This window comes from Gorilla gorilla, chromosome 6, assembly GCF_029281585.2.
Source record: "Gorilla gorilla gorilla isolate KB3781 chromosome 6, NHGRI_mGorGor1-v2.1_pri, whole genome shotgun sequence".
Classification (NCBI taxonomy): domain Eukaryota; kingdom Metazoa; phylum Chordata; class Mammalia; order Primates; family Hominidae; genus Gorilla; species Gorilla gorilla.
In genome coordinates this window covers 132,673,452-132,691,714 of record NC_073230.2, presented here as the reverse complement: position 1 = coordinate 132,691,714, position 18,263 = coordinate 132,673,452, and the positions used below count along the sequence as shown (strand labels likewise).

Genomic DNA, 18,263 nt, shown 5'->3' with positions numbered 1-18,263 from the left:
GCATTTTCTATCAGGCAAATTGTAGCCATTGTACAATATCAGAAATACAAAATCCCATTATCATAAAAACCACCATGTGAGTGGTGTGCATTTTCTAGGAGTCATTCATTTATTCAACAAACATTTATTAAATGTATTTGGCCCTGGAGCACTAACGAGATCAGACGTGGCTACTGTCCCTAAACAGCTCATGTGGCAAGCGCTCTGTTAAAACTCCTCATCAATGCTGAGTGTGTGGAAATCAAAGACAGGTAACTGTCCAGTGGGAAGACAGGAGGGATAGGGATAGAGAAGACTGTCCAGTGAGTGATATGCAGGACTGTGGGATATAGCAGAAGGTTTTGGAAGAAGAAGAGGAGTTCAATTTTAAATATATTGTGTCTGAGGTGCTTTTCCATTTGGGTGTGTTGGTTTAGAATTATAGGGGTAGATTTTGTGCTGGAGTAAAGACTTGGGGGTCGTGTGGTATGATGGTATTTCAAGATAGAGACCTGGATAAGATCACCTAAGGGAGAGTGTGGAGAAGAGCAAAGGCTCTTTTGAATCGTGCCTTTTTCCCCATCTCCTTAGGTCAACAGGATACTCATCTTTCAAAGTGTTTTTTGGAAGATGAGTAGGTATTAACCAGATGTAGAGAGTGAAAAGTGAATTCCAAACAGGTAGATGATATAAGTAAAGATGTGTGTCAAGAGGGGCCATCACTCATTCAGTGAACTACTAGTCACTCAATATGGCTTAAGCACAGGGTACCTGAGGACAAGCGTTGGAAGATGAGGCAGAAAAATGGTAAGAATCATATTTACCATGCTAAAGGATATGAACTTTATTCTGTAGAATATGGGTTACTATTAAAGAATTTTAAGCAGGTGACTGATGTGATCAGAGTCGAATTTTGGAAAAAATATCACTCTGGAATGTTGAAGACAAATTGGGGGTGAATAAAAATGGAGACAGAGGCCAAGTGCAGTGGCTCACACCTGCACTCATTTGGGAGTGCAGTTTGGGAGGCCAAGGCAGGAGGATTTATTGAGTCTAGGAGTTTGAGACCAGCCTGGGCAACACAATGAGACCCCCTTCTCTACAAAAAATTTAAAAATTATCTGGCCATGGTGTCGCATGCTTGTAGCCTTAGTACTCGAGAGGCTGAGTGAAGAGGATCAGTTAAGCCCAGGAATTCGAAGTTGCAATGAGCCGTGATCATGCCACTGCACTCCAGCCTGGGTAACAGAGCAAGACCCTCTCTCAAAAAAAAAAAAAAAAGAAAAAAAAAAAAGGATGAAGACAGAGAAACCAGTTAGGCATCCTCAGCGATGCAATAGTCCAGATAACAGATTATGAGTGACTTAGCAAGGGTTTTTGTGGTGACCAAGGAGATGTACCATTTTCCAAAGGGAAGAAAATTTTCTTCACAACTACAACTTTGGAGTGGCTTCTATTAAATAAAAGATGTATCTGCTGGTCATACTGACCCATTTGGGTATGCAGCGGTAGAGCTAGAGCTGCCTTTGGGAGGAGGGTGGAGAGAGCTGAACTTGCAGTACCTAAAAGAGTGAAAGAATTTGGGATTCTCAAGAGTAATCTAGGAGAGTGGTAATGAAGCAGAATCATGAGAAGAGGAAAGAAGGGATAAACCAACAAGAAAACAAAATAGCCAGTGGGAATAAATTTCTGGTGGTGTTAGCCAGAGGATTTTTCATCATAGGGCATCTAATACTCAATTTGAAGTTGTTTATGTTGCTGTAATCTCAACCTCATCTTCATTTCCCAAAATTTCATGCTGTGTTGAGTCTATGGAAGTTAAGCATGAGGGCTGATGTGGTCAATGTAGTTTGGAATAGTGGCATTAATCATAAGTTTGCAAGATGCATGCTTAGAGTATGAAACCAAAGAGGACCATGAGCATACAAGCCTCCAGCCCCCACTCCTTCATCCAGGAATTGCATACAAGACTCCAGCCCCCACCCCTCCATCCAGGAATTCTCAGAAATCTTGCATAACACTTTGAGCTGTCATGGAGAGAATTAAGTTTTCAGTTGACTTTATTTGGATCTTAGATATAAGTTTATATACCTTTATATGAGAAATGTTTTTTCTCATGTCAAGTCAAATAATATACTAGAAGATGTGCCTTTTTTATCCTGAGACTTTGGGGAACCTCTGAGTCTCCACCAGAGCAGTGTGCTCACTTTTTGAAGGGCTGCACTACACTCTTCGTCTTGGTGAGTTGTGCCACACCACTCCTACAATCTGATTTCCACCTCCACTGTCCCATGAACTTGCTCTCACCAAGGTCAATGTTCAGGTAAACACTTTCTAGCTCTAGGACTCACTGAGGCATTTTATGCCGTTGACCGCGCCTTTCGTAATACAGCTCTCTGCTCTACAACATGACTGGCTTATCTCTGCCCTCTCTGGTCATACTCAGCCTCTGTCATTCTCCACACTCTTCCTGAGTGACCTTATCCAAACCCCTACCTTTAAATACCATTCATAACACATGACCCGCATATCCTTACTTCCAGCGCAAATCCCACCCCCACGATTTTAGACCCACACATTCAAATGGATAGGCACCTCAGACACCATGTGTTTTAAATTAAACTCATCTTCCTCCCTCCCAAACCTGCTTCTGCTGTATTTCCTACTCCATTTTATGGCATTTTGGACCACCCAGATGGCCCAGCTAGGAATACAAGTGTCATGCTAGTCTCCTCTCTTTTGTTGCTCACCCCCTCCCCCAACCCGCCCCCTATAGCTAACTAGTAACCAAATTCTGGGGAGTTTATGCTTTCCTAGTCTCTGCTCTATCTGTTCCAGCCTCTTCACACCTACACAGAGTTCATCGTTCAGCCTGCATCACTTCGTTCTTAGATCATTACAGTGGTCTCCTAACTGGTCTTACCACCACCAGCCTAGGCCTCACTGAATCCATTCTTCTATTGGTTACAGAAGTCGTATTTTTAAAACCTATATAAATACCATGTCACTTCTCCTCTTGAGCTCCTTTGATGCTCCTCTTGGCTTTTCATAACTAAGTCCACATTCCCTAGCTTACACTAAGTTGCTCAGGACAGACTCCTGTGACACTCAGCCCATATCAGCCTTATTCAGATAAAATTGTACTGGCTTTTAAAAATGCATCTTACAAATACATGCTCTGTGGTTCAGATTGTCATATAATTTGTCTCACAGAAACTTGGTAAACATGACAATTTAGTTGAAACGTAATTTCCAGTTTTGGTGTACCACAATGATGCCACACCACTCTAATCTATCTGGGAGATGGCTTTTTAGCTGTGATTTGTCACAGCTAAATCATTTCTTCTAAGGGCTTTTGGAAAAGTTAAAAGTTACAGTAGCTAAATACTAAGGGAAGAGCTGGGACAAACAAAATGTATACCACCAGAGACTGGGCTAATCAAAATAATCTAAATATCCAACAGTTCTTGAAATTGCTTAAATAAAATAGGATCTTAATGGTATGTAAACTATCTTCTTTTTGAAGAAAAAAATAGTTATGTGTTTGTTCAAATATGTATTGAGAAGAATTTTTAAAGATGCACTAGACCAGGCACAATGGCTCATGCCTGTAATCCCAGCACTTTGGGAGGCCAAGGCGGGCAGATCACTTGAGGCCAGGAGTTCCAGATCACCCTGGCCAACATGGAGAAACCCCGTCTCTACTAAAAATATTTTAAAAATTAGCCAGGCATGGTGACGCATGCCTGTAATCCCAGCTACTTGAGAGCCTGCGGCATGAGAATCGCTTGAACCTAGAAGGCCTAGGTTGCAGTGAGCCGAGATCGCACCACTGCACTCCAGCCTGGGTGACAGAGCGAGAGTCTGTCTCAGAAAAATTAAAAAATTAAATAAAAGATATGCACTAAGGAGTTATCAGTAATTGTTCTGTGTGGATGGGATAATGGGGTTCTTTATGTTCTTTTGTTTATATGTGTGTTCTGATCCTTCTTAATGATCACACACCGTTTTAGTTCTAAAAAGAAAAGACCATACAGAAACTACACAATATTTATATTCTTAGTCCACCAAAATTATCAATACTAGAAAAAAAACTAAAATATTAACTTTTTACCAAATTGCTTTTTACAGAATGACATTAAATCCTATGGTTTCCAACCATTTTTTATACTAGCCTTTTTCCTCAAATTGAAATGTCTTTCCCAATCCCTACACCCATGAGACTTTTTTTTCCCAGACTGGTGACTTTATTGTTTAAAAATTCTGATAGTGTCAGCCGGGTGCAGTGGCTCACGCCTGTACTCCCAGCACTTTGGGAGGCCGAAGTGGGCAGATCACGAGGTCAGGAGATCAAGACCATCCTGGCTAACACGGTGAAACCCCATCTCTACTTTAAAAAAAAAAAAATTAGCGAGGCATGGTGGTGGGTGCCTGTAGTCCCAGCTACTCGGGAGGCTGAGGCAGGAGGATGGCTTGAACCCGGGAGGCGGAGCTTGCAGTGAACCGAGATTGCACCACTGCACTCCAGCCTGGGTGACAGAGCGAGACTCCGTCTCAAAAAAAAAAAAAAAAAAAAAATTCTGGTAGTGTCACATTCTTGGCGAAGCTTTCCTTGATCCAGAGTCTGCTGTAGGTCAGGGATGTATGATAAAACGTGGTTCACAGGCTGAAGCTATCCAACACCTATTTTTGTACAGCCTTTGAACTAAGAAAATTTTTACTCTTCTGGAAGTGTTGCTTTCCTTAAAATTCCCACTACTCTGAGGTAGAAGACACTTTCTAATTCAGCCTGGTCTCCCAAGCCTGGAGGAGAGTGCCCTGTCCATAGAAGCCACTTGATATATAAATGCAGAATGCATGAAGGAGTAGTGTAAGCTTCCTCCTTACACTAGAATGTAAGTTACATGAGGACAGGGGTTCTATTGCCTTTGCTCACTGTTTACCTCCAGTGTTTGGAAGATATCTGGAACACAGCAGGCAGTCAGAAAATATTTGTGATGTTAAGTGCACCAATATTGGTGCCATATTTCTGAGTTTTGTAAGTTTTAGATCAACTTGTAGTCTTTTATATCATACATTTGGCAATTTATGGAACTAAAAGTCCACCTTAAGAGCTTCAGAGAAACAAGGAAGAGGCAGCTTTAACTATGTCGAGAAAGGAAGTAGTTATGAGATATTTTCAGGAGCGTATTGATTTACCCCTGTCTTTAGTGCATCTGCATAGAGACATTGCAGCCTGTAATTACCTCTTCCTTTCACCCTGTGGTAGTAACAGTCTCAGGGCAGGTATTAAATCAAGATCCTGCTGACACCGAGTTATTAAATACCTGTGGCAGCAGGGCTCATGAAGCAGGGGGACTCAGCATCCTGGCCCTGTTTCAAATCAGGATGAGCTGTACTGAGCTGTACTTTCTGAGATTAACATGCCCACATTAATCAGAGCCTAAACACTTCATCTGGTCTTGGACAGTCTCTCTCCCAGTGAGTTGAAAGCTCTTTATAGAGGATGAACTAATTAGTTTTCATATCAGCTCTATGAGTTTCCAGGGAGGATGGACCAGGATCCGCGTTCTGTGCTGAATAATGATCATCATAATATTTTGCATGTTTACAGTACTGGATTCTGAAATAACACATTCTAGAAATGCTTTTTTCATAACGATAAATGTGCCCACTTAGAATCTGACCATATTATACTTGTCTTATTATGTGCTTTATAACTTTGTTTCTTAGATTGATGTGAGAGCCTGTATCTTCATTTAAACTTTGTGAAGTCTGTAGTAAGTACATGTTGCTCTCTCTTAAGGCACAGAAAGCCACAGTAAGGCAGCCTGTTAAAATGCAAAGGAGAAAACATGTCTCCTCATCACTTGCTTCTGGTGAGAAGGCTTGGCCAGTCTCCCCAGCCCAACCAGCTCCTGGTAATACTCAGGCTAGCCTTTTCCTCTTTATTCAGGAGGGCTGCCACACTCCGCTCCTGGGATCTCTGCATGGTTTAATCAATGACCCAGTTTATCAGCAAACTTTTGCTCCTCTGCCTCATCAGACTGGAGGTGGAAGCTGTTCACCTCTCACAACCCTTTGACTTAGAAGAGCCCTGTCTTCATGCACACACAAGGGTCAGAGGAAGGGAAGGCCTGCCTTGGCTTTCTGTTCTAAATTCACACACCTGCACACATACATGCCTTTTAAAAATGTACATTTTACCTTTTATTTCCTTGAACAAGAATGAATGTAATTGTGACCATGAGGTGAAAATAGTGAAGTCTCTACCAAGGGAAATGAAGATCTCCACTGTTGTAAGAACAGCAAACCTTGGGAGGCTAAGTCTGGATGGAAGAAGAGAGGTGCAGTGACACGGAAGGAGCATGAACTTTACAGTCAGAGACACCAGCCTTACCCTGTCTTTACCTCGGTTTACTCAACTATAAAATTGCAATGGCACCTTTTAATGTTGTTGTGAAAACATGAGACAACTTAGTTCAGAAAATATCAGTCACCTCCCTTCCCTCACATGGAATCAGGGCACCAACTAGCTCATGGGCCACTGGGATCCTTTTTAAGTGATTATGTCAGTTGTTATTCTGTAAAAGAATGGCTGAACAGCAGAAACAGACTCAAAGAGCCAGGCCGAAGGACTATGGGAGAGATTTTCTAGTGAAACACAATCCTCTTGATTGGAGATAATCCAAAGCTCTGTATATGAAGCAAACAATTACTTACTGGGTGACTCAGAGAGTTTGCCAAGATCACTGTTATAATCTGTAGGACACAAAGGATACGTCGCTAATCATAGTTAATACAAAGGACTTTAGAGGGATTTATAACTTTCATAAATTAGAGTGGAATACTAGAGAGAAGTGAAGGTAATTCAATATGTCTTTCTCTTATTTGAATTCAGACACTTCTTGAGTGACAGGAGTAGAAGGATAGCTGGAAAAAATGCATGTGCCCCATGTCCCCATGTCTATTTTGTGAATGTTAGCATCGTCGTGATTTGTGTAGAGACCCACTAGACTAACGCTTATCCAAGGAGAGCTCAAAGAGAGACTTGAATGGTCCATCCTTAGCATCAGCCAAAAGGTAGCTTTGAATTTAGGGGTCTTACCTTCCAGCATTCCTCTAGCACTTATTTCCTTCCTACCAGGAAACTTCTTTTCAATTTTATTCCTTCCGGAGATCATTCATTTTTATAATAAATGATTGAATCAACATCTGGGTACCTATGGTATTTCTGGAAATATGGAAGCATCAGCTACCATCCTGGGTCTAGCATCAATGAATCTCAGATGATAATGATCACGTTGATGATCTTTTTGCAACGTTTTATCTCACTTTGAAGAAAGTTCTTACTGGGCACGCTAGCTCACGCCTATAATCCCGGTGCTTTGGAAGCCCCAGGTGGGAGGATCTCTTGAGCCCAGGAGTTGGAAACCAGTCTAGGCAACACAGTGAGACCCCGTCTTTACAAAAAAATGAAATTGTTAGACAGGTGTGGTGGTGCATGCCTGTAGTCCTAGGGACTCCAGAGGCTGAGGCAGAAGGATCAGTGGAGCCAAGGAGTTTGAGGCTGCAGTGAGTTATGATTGTGCCACTGTACTCCAGTCTGGGTAACAGAGCAAGACTTGTCTCAAAAAAATAAATAAATAAATAAAATATTTTAAAAATTATTGCTTGCAGTCCTTTAGAAAGAGATCTAATCAGATTTTCTTGAACAAGAGGAAACAAAGAAAGGCAAATGCTTAGGACCCAAACCCTTTTTGGGTGAGAATGTAATTTTTTTTTAATGTCCAGTAATGTTACATACACACCTGACAGATGTATTAACTCACAGAAAAATATTAGTTTGGCTTTTTAAAAAAAGGGAAAAAACTTCAATACACATTTATCGAGATTACAAAAATCTGACAGATGTATCAAGTCACAGAAAAATATTAGTTTGGCTTTAAAAAAAGGGAAAAAACTTCAATCCACATTTATTGAGATTACAAAAATAACAGCACATTTCATGAACTCATTACAACTCGGAGTTACCAACACATCCAGAGATAGGAAGAGCATCTTTAAATTAACTGCTTCTTGCCAATACAAATCTCACGACATAAAAAAGAAATTTATTTTCATATTTACAGAAGAAACATGCTGATTGTTTCTTAAGATTCTCTTTGGAATTAATGAGTGAGATTATTTTTAAAGTCAGGGATCATTTTGAATTGAAGAAGGTATTTTAGAAACATCTCACAATGCATTTCGTGTAATACCACTGAACAGTTCTGCATCCTCTTCTAAAGATCGTGTTTTTATCGCAGGGCTTCTGGAACTTCCACCTACAAAAATAGCGGATTTTCTCTCAATGAAACAACACACATGATAAGTGAAAAATATCCGTAGGATATGTCTCTAGCAGTATCCTCTGAGAAGAACTCAGGTTGATTATTGCTGCATGGTAATAATTTTTTTACCATGTTATAAATTTTATGTTATAAATTAGGTATCGAATCAGTCACAACTCTGTGGTAAAATTTTTGACAAGTGGTGAATCCTTTTGGAATTTAGATTATATTCCCTGGTTTTCTTCTTAAGGGAATTGGGAAGTGTATGAAAATGGTCCTTGCCCTTATATGACTGAGAGGCTGGGAAAGCGGCCCAGGCGTTCCTCTCAAATAGAAATGTGCTCACTTGTGTGCCTGCTCCTAATGTTTCAAACTTGGTGTGTTTGCTCTCGCATACTAAAATATTGAAAGTATTGATAAGTATTGTGAGAGGTGACTTTGGTACCACCATGCAATGGAGGACAACTCATTTACTTTATCTGTGCCCCTGTGTCTGTTCTCTGGTTACTTACCCGCTTTAGCTGTTTTATGCTGCTTCCCCGAATTGCTTCCATGAGATTCTCATGAGCTGATCTCTGTGGGGTAGAAGGTCGAGAACTGTCTTCCATTTTCTTCTCTTGCACTGACCTCAGAGAATTTTTTATTTCCTTTAGAATACTGTTTGGCTGTTTCTTGACCTTTTTCCCTTTTTTCTTTTTCTGTCCATTTTGTAATGCCCGTTGGGCACTCTCCTGTTGTTTGATGACTTCTGCAATGTTTCTGGTAATGAGCTTTTTCTCTGGGAGTGGAGGAGGGGGAGGAGGAGGAGGTGGTGGCAGCCTTTGGGAAGAAGAAGGGGGAGGAGGAGGAGGAGGAGGGGGAGGAGGAGGAGGTGTGGCCACAGGAGACAGAGGACGGCTCCTCACAGTCTGGACTTTTTTGGGGAGTTTTGGGGATGACCAGGGTGAGTGCCTGGGAGATACATAAGGTGAAGAGCTAGGTGTTCCTCTTTGCCAGACTTTGGTCCTAAGATTGGGTCCTCCATCGTATCCCTCCTGCTGTTTTTGCTCCTGCAAACGTTTTTGCCTCTGTTTATCCATATTTCTTGTCAAAATGCTCGTCATGCTCATTCTTGGTCCTGGGAGTTCAAAATGGTATCCCAGCCTCAGCAGCGTCGTGTTCTCCTTCAGCAGCTTGACAATCTCCATTTCCACCTGGCTGCCCATGATGTGCCTCTGGTTATGGAAACGCAGCTCCGTGAGCACCGTGTTGTGCTGGAGAGCTCTCATGATGGCCAGGATCCCCTTTCCCGTTATGAAGTTGGACTCGACGTTTACGTTGGTGATGTGCTCATTGACTTTGAGCATCTCTGCAATGGCCATGGCTGCACTGTCGTCGGCATGCGTGTTGGCCAGACTGAACGTCTTCACCACAGTGTTGTCCTTGAGGGCTTCAGCAAAGCGGGTAAGGGTCTGTGTTGTGATGTTCTCAATGTTGTTCAAATTGACTTCTGTGGTGTCAGAGTCATTGCTTTTAATCTTGTCCAAAGCATCCTCAATCACTGTAGGATTTCCACAAGGGTGAATGGCAGCTGGGGAATCTGTGTTCCTCCCATTGCTGCCATTGGTCAAATTTATGTTCTCTATTTGACTTTTAAATATCTTTGGCTTAGAGTTGTCAGAATTTACACTATCATAATTTACAGTTCCATTAATCCCTTTTGCAGTTTCAATTGTTCTTTCCTCTTCGTCACTGTCTTCTTCCTCCTCTTCCTCCTGGGACTCCTCCTCCTCCTCCTCTGTATACACTTCTTCAGAAACCTCACTGTTACTTTCAGTAAAGATAAGCTCTTCCTCACTTTCCTCTTTGTCTTCTGCAACCTAAAGAGTATGATATCATCATTAAGCTTCTTAAAAATGATACCATTTTTAAGTACATTTTTTAACTTGCAAAAGTAGCACATGGCAAGTGACATAAGTTTATAATAAAAAAAGTTAATAATCCTCTGCTTCCGATCTGTCCAGTTCTCATGACCAAGGCTGACATTTTATTGCAATAAATAGCAATAGCTTTTTCTACAAACATTTCTCTTGTTTTCTGCAGAATATCCAGAATTCAACTTATTGAATAAAAATATATAATCATTTTGCTAATTTGAACAAATGAATCAGAACTTCAGCTTTGGAAAACCCTTGATAAATTTGTTCACCTCCTGAGGACCGACTCTTACTGGTTTACTCTCCATTTACTTACAATGTAGCAAATTCAACCCTCCCTTCTGGAATCACTCTGTTCTTTCTTATTTCTCCATCTCAAGCAATCAAATGACAACAAAAATATACAATATGTTAATGAGTTTCCCTTTTTAATTCAAAAATTCCCAAATTTTCCATCCATAGCAGATGTGACAGAAGCCAACCACTCTCTGCCAGGCCTTGCCTCAGTGTAGACAGAAGCAGAGCTGTCATGTGCTCCTCCAGCATTTATCTGCTTCTACGGTAGAGCCCGCCCGGCACAGGGCTCTACCACAGAAGACTCTCTGAATCACCTGAGAGCTGCCTCTGTAGCTGTCCCTTATCTGGGCAAGGGAAGCCTAAAGGCAGGGCTGCTGCTCAGGACAGCAGGAGGTCAAAATCCAGTTCGATGCAGAGAAAACATTCAAGTCACCCTTTTGGGAAAATCAACTTGAAACCTCCAACTAGTCCAGGGTTAAATGAGACAGACTGTAGAAGACCAGGTGGGAAAGATAATCACCCTTGGCATCCACTAGATTCTAATCAGTAAAGTGGATGGAACAGCAGAGAACATCAGAAAATCTTGAAGTAAGCCATTGCCCAGCCTGAAGGTCTTAAATTATTTAGCATGTATCAATTATGAAAGGCTTTCAGGCAAACACAATTTCATTCTATCTTTGTCTTTCCTGTTTACAAGATTTGCCGTACAAAGACGCTCAAGTGACCCCTTGTTTCTCTTTTTCTTGCTATCTTTTCTGATTAAAAAAAAAATAAAGGTCTAGAAATTGCTGACAGAGTCTAATCTTTTTCTCCTGCTGTCTTTTTAGTCCTTTCTCTTTATCTTCTCTACAGCCCTGGGACCCTGCCCTGTCCTCCAGGCCCTGATTCTTCTCTCTATATTGGCAACTTTTTTTTTGACCTCGAGGGCGCCCGCTGCCTGAAGCATGTGGATCTAGCTTTGGAAAACACTGCACTTGTCTCCAGGTTTGTTTGCCCAGTTGCTATCACAAAATAGCCTCCAGTTATCCACTGTGTGGAGTGGCAGGCACCGAGTGATGGCCTGGGGAAGGGGTCAGCCACTCCTGGGATGACTTTTCCAGTCTTAATTTATTCACTTCTTCAGGAGCAGGGAGGGAGAGAGACAGATACTCTGTGTGTCTCTGTGTGTGTGTGTGTGTGTGTGTGAGAGAGAGAGAGAGAGAGAAAAAAAAAGAGAGAGAGAAATGTTTGGTGGCAGCTGGCTGCAAGTCACCATGCAACAACACAAGAAAAAGAGTGTGGCTCTAGCCAAGTCTCCAGGCATACGTGAGGGAAGAGAGGAAGCCTTCCCTGTCCAGCAGTGAAACAAATGGATTAACCCGAGGAAGGGAAGAATTGTGGGCTGACTTCTCCTCACCCCATTCCACTCCAAATTCCTTATAATTCTAGTCCCTGTAAAGCTGTGTGTGTTCATGTGTTTGTATGTATTTTTAGCTGTTTTAGTATTTGGAGGAAAGGGGCCTGTCTCAAAATCCAAGGTATACGGCCTTGTATGACACCATTACATTTTATTCCCTTTGGTTTTTTAAAGACCCTCTGGCTCTATCTGCAAGATCTGTTTTCCCCTTATAATGTACCTGGACAGATAATATCTGAAACTGTGAGTTGTCATATAGCATCTAAATGATAGATCTCCCAGAAAGCCTTCTTTGACATCCCCTCCAAATATCCCTCAGATGCATTCCCATACCATTGTACCCACCCCCAATAAAGTACCTGTCACACTTTATTTTGGTCACTTGTTTTTCTCAGCAGACTGTTAGCTGTTGAGAGCAGCGGACCATGTCTGCTTTGCTCACCTAGCACAGTGCTTAGCATGTAGTAGGAGCTCAATAATTATTTTCTTACTGAATGGCTCTAAGTTGACATTGGTTAACAGCAGCTGAGAGTCAGGACTACACACAGGAGAAAGGTGATAAACCCTCCCAGTTTGCCTGAGTGTGAAGGGTTTCCCAGGATTTTAGTCATGAAATCTAGATAGTCCCGGACAATCTGAGATGATTAGTCACCCTAGGTGGGGGACATCTGGAGAAAGAACAGAAGGAGAAAATGTGTCTACAGAGGCAAGGTGAGAGGATGCAAAAAACAGACTTCGCTTACTTTATAAAATACTCTGTCCCTAGGGGGCCTGTTTTATTACAGATTTCCTATATGCCACTGCTTTGGCATTAACCCTGATTCTTTGGAGAATGGAGGTGGGAAGGAGGGTGTAGAATAAGGAGGTGGGAGATGAGATGGCAAGGGACTGGACAAGGAGAAGGGGAATGTTAGTAAACTTAGAAAACAAATCAGGTAATGAGAAGAGTGGCCGGTTGTTTCTCCTGATCACCTCCCTATTATGTATGTACATATCACATTCAAAGTATGTGTTAATTGACCGTTTATGTTATTGGTAAGGCTTCTGTCCACAGTAGGCTATTAGTAGTTAAGATTTGGGGGAGTCAAAAGTTATACATGAATTTTGGATGCTGCAGGGGCAGGAGTTGGTTCGCCTGACCCCCATGTTATTCAGGAGGTAACTGTAGTTGAGCGGTTCTTAAGTTTTACTGTGTGTCATAATCACCTGTGAGAGCACCAATTGTTGGGCCCCATCCCCAGAGTTTATCATTCATCAGATTGAGGGGAGCTGTATAATTTGCAGTTCCAAGAAGATCCCAGGTAATGCTGATGCTGCTGACTGGGCACCCACAATTTTGAAATGTTCTTTAATTTTCAGTTCTATGTACAAGCTCTTAACCTCTAATGAGTTTCTTAACCTTGCCTTGTCTTGGTTCTCAAGTGCAGAAAGTTAAAAATGAAGTGAGATAATGGGAGAAACTCATTGGCATCTGTGCTGAGATTTAACCACTGCTCAATAGGGGAGCTAGACCATTGGGATTGTAGGGTCCCTGGGAGCCCCAATGTGGCATAAGTTTGTGTAAGCCCAAGTGGGCAGAAAGGCTGGCATTCAACAGGTGTTGCGTCTGCTTTTTATAAGCCTTTACAGAGCCAGCCGCCTGACAATCAATCAAGACCCTCCGCTCCTTCTCAGGGTCCTTCCTTTATGGCTCTTCTCTTACGCAACTACCTTGCTCCTCCAGCCACCCCACAGCTGCTCGAAGATTTTTCCTGTTGTGGGAATTGGATTTGCACCCTCCATCAGCAAGTTCCTGCTCATCACGCCTGGCAACTACAGACAGCTGGCCAGCAGGGAAAGTACTGGGAGAAAAAGTTAATAGCCTAGAAAGGAACCGAAGTCCATCAACACAGCAGCCTCTCTAATTGAGCTGATAAGCCATTGGCAGGGATCAGCAAAACCTTTGGCAGGATCAGGTGGGTTCGTCCGGCTGACGATAGGTTTTGCTCTTTGGTTCCCACCACTATCATGTCATTGTGACATTAAAAAGCCTTTGCTGGATTATTGATACGTTGGTTGTACAGCCTGGATATTCTGAGACAGTTTTATTCTTTTTTTTTTTTTTTTTAATGAGACAAGGTTTCGGTTTGTGGCTCAGGCCGAGTGCAGTGGCACAACCATAGCTCACTGCAGCCTCAACCTCCCATGCTGAAGCCAACCTCCCACCTCAGCCTCCTGAGCAGCTGGGACTACCACCTGCTAATGTTCCACTAAACCCAGCTAATTTTTTTTTTTTTTTTTTTTTTTTTTTTGTAGAGATGAGATCTCACTATATTGCCAGAGCTGGTCTTGAACTCCTAGGCTCAAGTGATTCTCCTGCCTCAGCCTCCCAAAAAAGTGTGGGAATTACAGGCGTGAGCCAGCATACCCAGCCAGTTTTATTTTATTAAAGAGAGTTTTAAATAATTGTGATAATAATGTCATTGTTATTTTGACGCTCATTATCACATCAAAGAAAAAAAAATCCCTCTTAAAACAATGGTTGTGGAGGAATTGACCTGCCCAAGTGCTGACTTGTATGTGTCCTTTCTTCTAACACACCCCTTCTAGCTGATTAGTACTGTGGCCTTGGCAGACCCTGGCCAGATCCCAGTGGCCCTTCCTGCAATGATTGACGTGGACAAAACTCACACATATCTTGCTGCAATTGTGGCCAACATAACCCTATCATCAAGATCATCTAACAGCCCTAGATTAGTACTGTGGAAGTCTTGCCATTGGCTTTAGGCCATTTTGATTTTAGATGATTCCAACAGAGTGCAAGGGTTTTAAACTGTTTCTCCTGACCTGTGTTCTTCCATAATTCCGGAAGAATTTTTTTTTTTGTTATATGGACACTTTATTGTCATTACTGTTTTCCCAGAGAATAATAGTCTTTTGGACTTCCTTCTGGTAATGACTCATTTGGCAAATTCAAAATAACTGTTTACTGGGCAGTACACAAGAGCTTTATAGGCCTGAGCTCTGATATAAGCACATTTCCTAACCTCAGGATCACCATCGTAAAGGAGACAGAAATCTAAGAGATCATCTATACAGCTGTGCTGCCCCTGAGTCCTCAGATGGGTTTCAGGATGTGTTATCATTTTGAAATTCTATGCAAAAGTTGGTGTATTTTGCACAAGCCCAGGGCTATTTTCTTAAGAAGATTCATAACTTATCAAAATCTCAAAGGGGTTCTTGATTTGCAAAAGAAACACTGTCTCTAACTCCCTCAATGTCCAGAGGGAAAGAGAACCCTGTAAAAGTGATTGTTCAAGGTCTAAAGACGTGGGATCAGAGCAGGGACTCGTAACAAGGCCCTGTGACTCTCAGTGTCATGTACTTCCCACCACCCCACACTTCTTGGTATTGGAAAAGAACTATTTCACCATAGCTACTATCACAGTCAAAGCAACCAGCGTTCCCACTTTTGTCTTTATAGGAGAAAATAAATGTACTTAACTGAAAAAAAAGTATACATTTATACGTATGCATGTATGTTGGGAACAAATATTATGCCACATTACCAACTTATAGCTCAAACAACACTTATGTTTGGCAAAATATTGAATCCCATACACTGATTGTGAATTATTTTCCTCTTGAGCTTTCTATTTGTAATCAATCAAAGAGCCCCAATTAAGAATTTTACATATTATGATCCATTGGGTGGCCATAGCATTTACATGATTATTTCAGCCTGAAAAATGATTTAGTAGCAAGTATAAATGGGTTATAGGAAAATTCAAGTGATGAGGATTGAGAAGTTAGGGAAAACAAGTGTCTGGATTTGGGATGGGGTGATGGGGAGGTGGGGTTAGCCAAGGAAAAGTCCCGAGAGCCTACCTTTCCACATTCCCCCAGCCTCTCCTTCTCCAAGAGTTTTTGGGACTCCTTTTCCCAATAGGCCATCAGTGCCTCTCTGCTGAATGTCCCCGTGGGGGTTTTCTCTGTCAGGCTCTTTTGCCTTAGCCCCACGGGAAGGTTGCAGTCAGGTTCAATGTCTTCCAACTCTCTCTCTAGCTCCTTCAGCTCCTCGGCTGACAGGGAGGCGAGGAGTTCATCCTCGTCGATGGATTCATATTTACTCAGTCCTCTTCGGTAGCCAAAGGTAGACATGGTCCCTGCTGTGTCAGACCCAGAAGGAGCTTGAAGGACCAGGCATTCAAGGCAGCCAGAAGCAGGCAGGGAGGCAAGTGGCAGGCTGGTCAACAACTGGTGCTAGGAGTGGCTGTGGGAGCCTTTTAAGAGTGGTGATACAGGGCTGTGACAATGCAGAGAGGGGTGAAGGCATGGGCTGTTTTAAGCATCAGACGTCAGCTAGACATTTGAACACAAAGAATGTCACATCGGTGGTGGATGGAGGTCTCAGAACCAGTGGGGATTATTAACATGCTGGCCAGGGCCATATTTAGCTGAGTCTGATAGCTCATGAGGACAGGCAGAGTGTTTCAGATAAGGAGTAACACAGTTCTTCTCACTTTGTATTCAAACAACAGGGAAATAAAATTTATTTTGACTTGCCACCACCACCATGGCCGTGAAAAGATTCTTTCGTTATAATCTTAGGGTTGAGAAATGTCTCCACAATACTCCATGGGTAGTTATTTTGGTTCTTCTATAAACATACTGTAGGTGGTATTGATGGGGACAAAAGGTCATAATAATATAGTATTTCATAATTTTATTCTACTTTGCAGTTTACAAAGTACTTTAATAAGTTTTTCTAATCATAAATACTGTGAGATGAATAACATGATTCTCATTTATAGATGTTGGCAACTGAGGCTCTCAGAGATTAAGTGAAACATCAGAAGTTGGAGAGCTGAAAGTACAGAGAGGTGTCTTTCTCCACTGAACGAAATGCTTCTTCCTACTCACCATGATTACTAGTAAAAATCTAGACTTGCAAATGAAACTCTAAAAAGACAAACAATAATACTGGATATGATTTATTAAGGACTGACATTATGCCATTCCAGTGCTAAGCATTATCTCCTTTAATTCCACAATCCTGTAAGGTGTACATTAGTGCCTGTACTTAACTAGTACACACTCAGAGAGGTTAAGTTACTAGCATGGGAGCACAGAGCTAAGAAGTGAGAGAGCTAGAATCTGAGCCCAGATTTGTATCTGGCCTGAAAATGGAAGAGATGCTAATTTGAAATTATATATATGACTTAATCACTACATATTATATATATGCAACAAATTTTCTTATGTACTCCATACATTTGCACAAATTAAAAAAAGAAATTATATATGAGCATATTGTTGTGTATATGTTAAAATAAATCCATAGTTTATAGGACTTCATAAATATAATACCATTTTATAGATATGTAACATCTATTAAAAATATTAATGCATACAAAAATACATTTATCAATACATGTATAGTACATGATATTCTGATTGTACCTTCAGCAGCTGGTGAATATTTGGGTTGTTTCTAGCTTTGGGTTTCTACCTTTTATCTATGAATAAAGTTTCTATGAACATTTACATGCAAGTGTTTGAGTAACCTCAGGTTTTCATTTATTTTGAGTAGATATGTAGGAGCAGAATTACTGGGTTATATGGTAAATTTACTTTTTAAGAAACTGTAAAAAACTGTTTTCCGAAATGGCTGTACCCATTTACATTCCCATCAGCAATGAATGAGAGTTCCGGTTTCTCGACATCCTCACCTATTATTGCTTGTCTTTCTATTATAGTCATTTTAGAGGGTGTCAAATGATGGTTTTAATTTTCATTTCCCTAGTAACTAAAGATGTTCATCATTTCATGTGTTTATTGGCCACCTTATATCTTCTTTGGTGAAATATTTATTCAAATCTTACCTCCCCCTTTTTTAAACAACTTTTTGAGACAGGGTCTTGCTCGGTCACCCAGGCTGGAGTGCAGTGGAGTGATCATAGCTCACTGCAGCCTCAATCTCTTGCTTATGCCCATTTTAAAATTGGGTTAATTGTCTCCTTATTATTGAGTTGTAAGAATCTTTATATTTGCTGGAGACAAATATTTTATTAGGTATATGATTTTTTTTTTTTTCTATTCTGGGGCTTGTCTTTTGATTCATTTTGAAGAGCAAGCTTTTTAAATTTTGGTGAAGTCCAAGACCAATTTATCAATTTTTTTGTTGTATTGCTTGGTGTTATAGTTAAGAAATCTTTTTCTGGCCATGCACGGTGGCTCACGCCTGTAATTCCAACACTTTGGAAGGCTGAGGTGGGCAGATCACTTGAGCCCAGGAGTTTGAGACCAGCCTGGCCAACATGGCAAAACCCTGTCTCTACTAAACATACAAAAATTAGCCGA

At 41.3% G+C, this 18,263-nt stretch overlaps 1 protein-coding gene across 2 annotated transcripts; it reads right to left on the bottom strand.

The window, feature by feature from the left end:
• Window positions 1-4,625: 4,625 nt before the first annotated feature.
• Window positions 4,626-16,228, bottom strand: LMOD2 (leiomodin 2). 2 transcript variants are annotated; one of them, XM_055347349.2, is made up of 4 exons: window positions 15,789-16,228; window positions 9,184-10,171; window positions 8,825-9,120; window positions 4,626-8,306 (listed from the first exon to the last, which is right to left on the bottom strand). In XM_055347349.2, exons 1-4 carry the CDS (start codon window positions 16,059-16,061, stop codon window positions 8,280-8,282), a joined length of 1,584 nt encoding a protein of 527 aa, XP_055203324.1. In that variant the 5' UTR covers window positions 16,062-16,228; the 3' UTR covers window positions 4,626-8,279. The 2 variants fall into 2 exon arrangements, with proteins under 2 accessions (XP_055203324.1, XP_004046186.4); XM_004046138.5 differs by having other exon boundaries at window positions 8,825-10,171.
• Between the last annotated feature and the right edge of the window lie 2,035 nt (window positions 16,229-18,263).

What these genes read in the sequence shown, in the direction of transcription:
- LMOD2 (XM_004046138.5), bottom strand. Translation starts at nt 16,061, where the DNA reads ATGTCTACCTTTGGCTACCGAAGAGGACTGAGTAAATATGAATCCATC. An exon ending in GGCTGGGGGAATGTGGAAAG is followed by an intron (nt 10,172 to 15,788) that starts GTAGGCTCTCGG and finishes CATACTCTTTAG; the next exon opens with GTTGCAGAAGACAAAGAGGA. An exon ending in GCATAAAACAGCTAAAGCGG is followed by an intron (nt 8,307 to 8,824) that starts GTAAGTAACCAG and finishes CTATTTTTGTAG; the next exon opens with GTGGAAGTTCCAGAAGCCCT.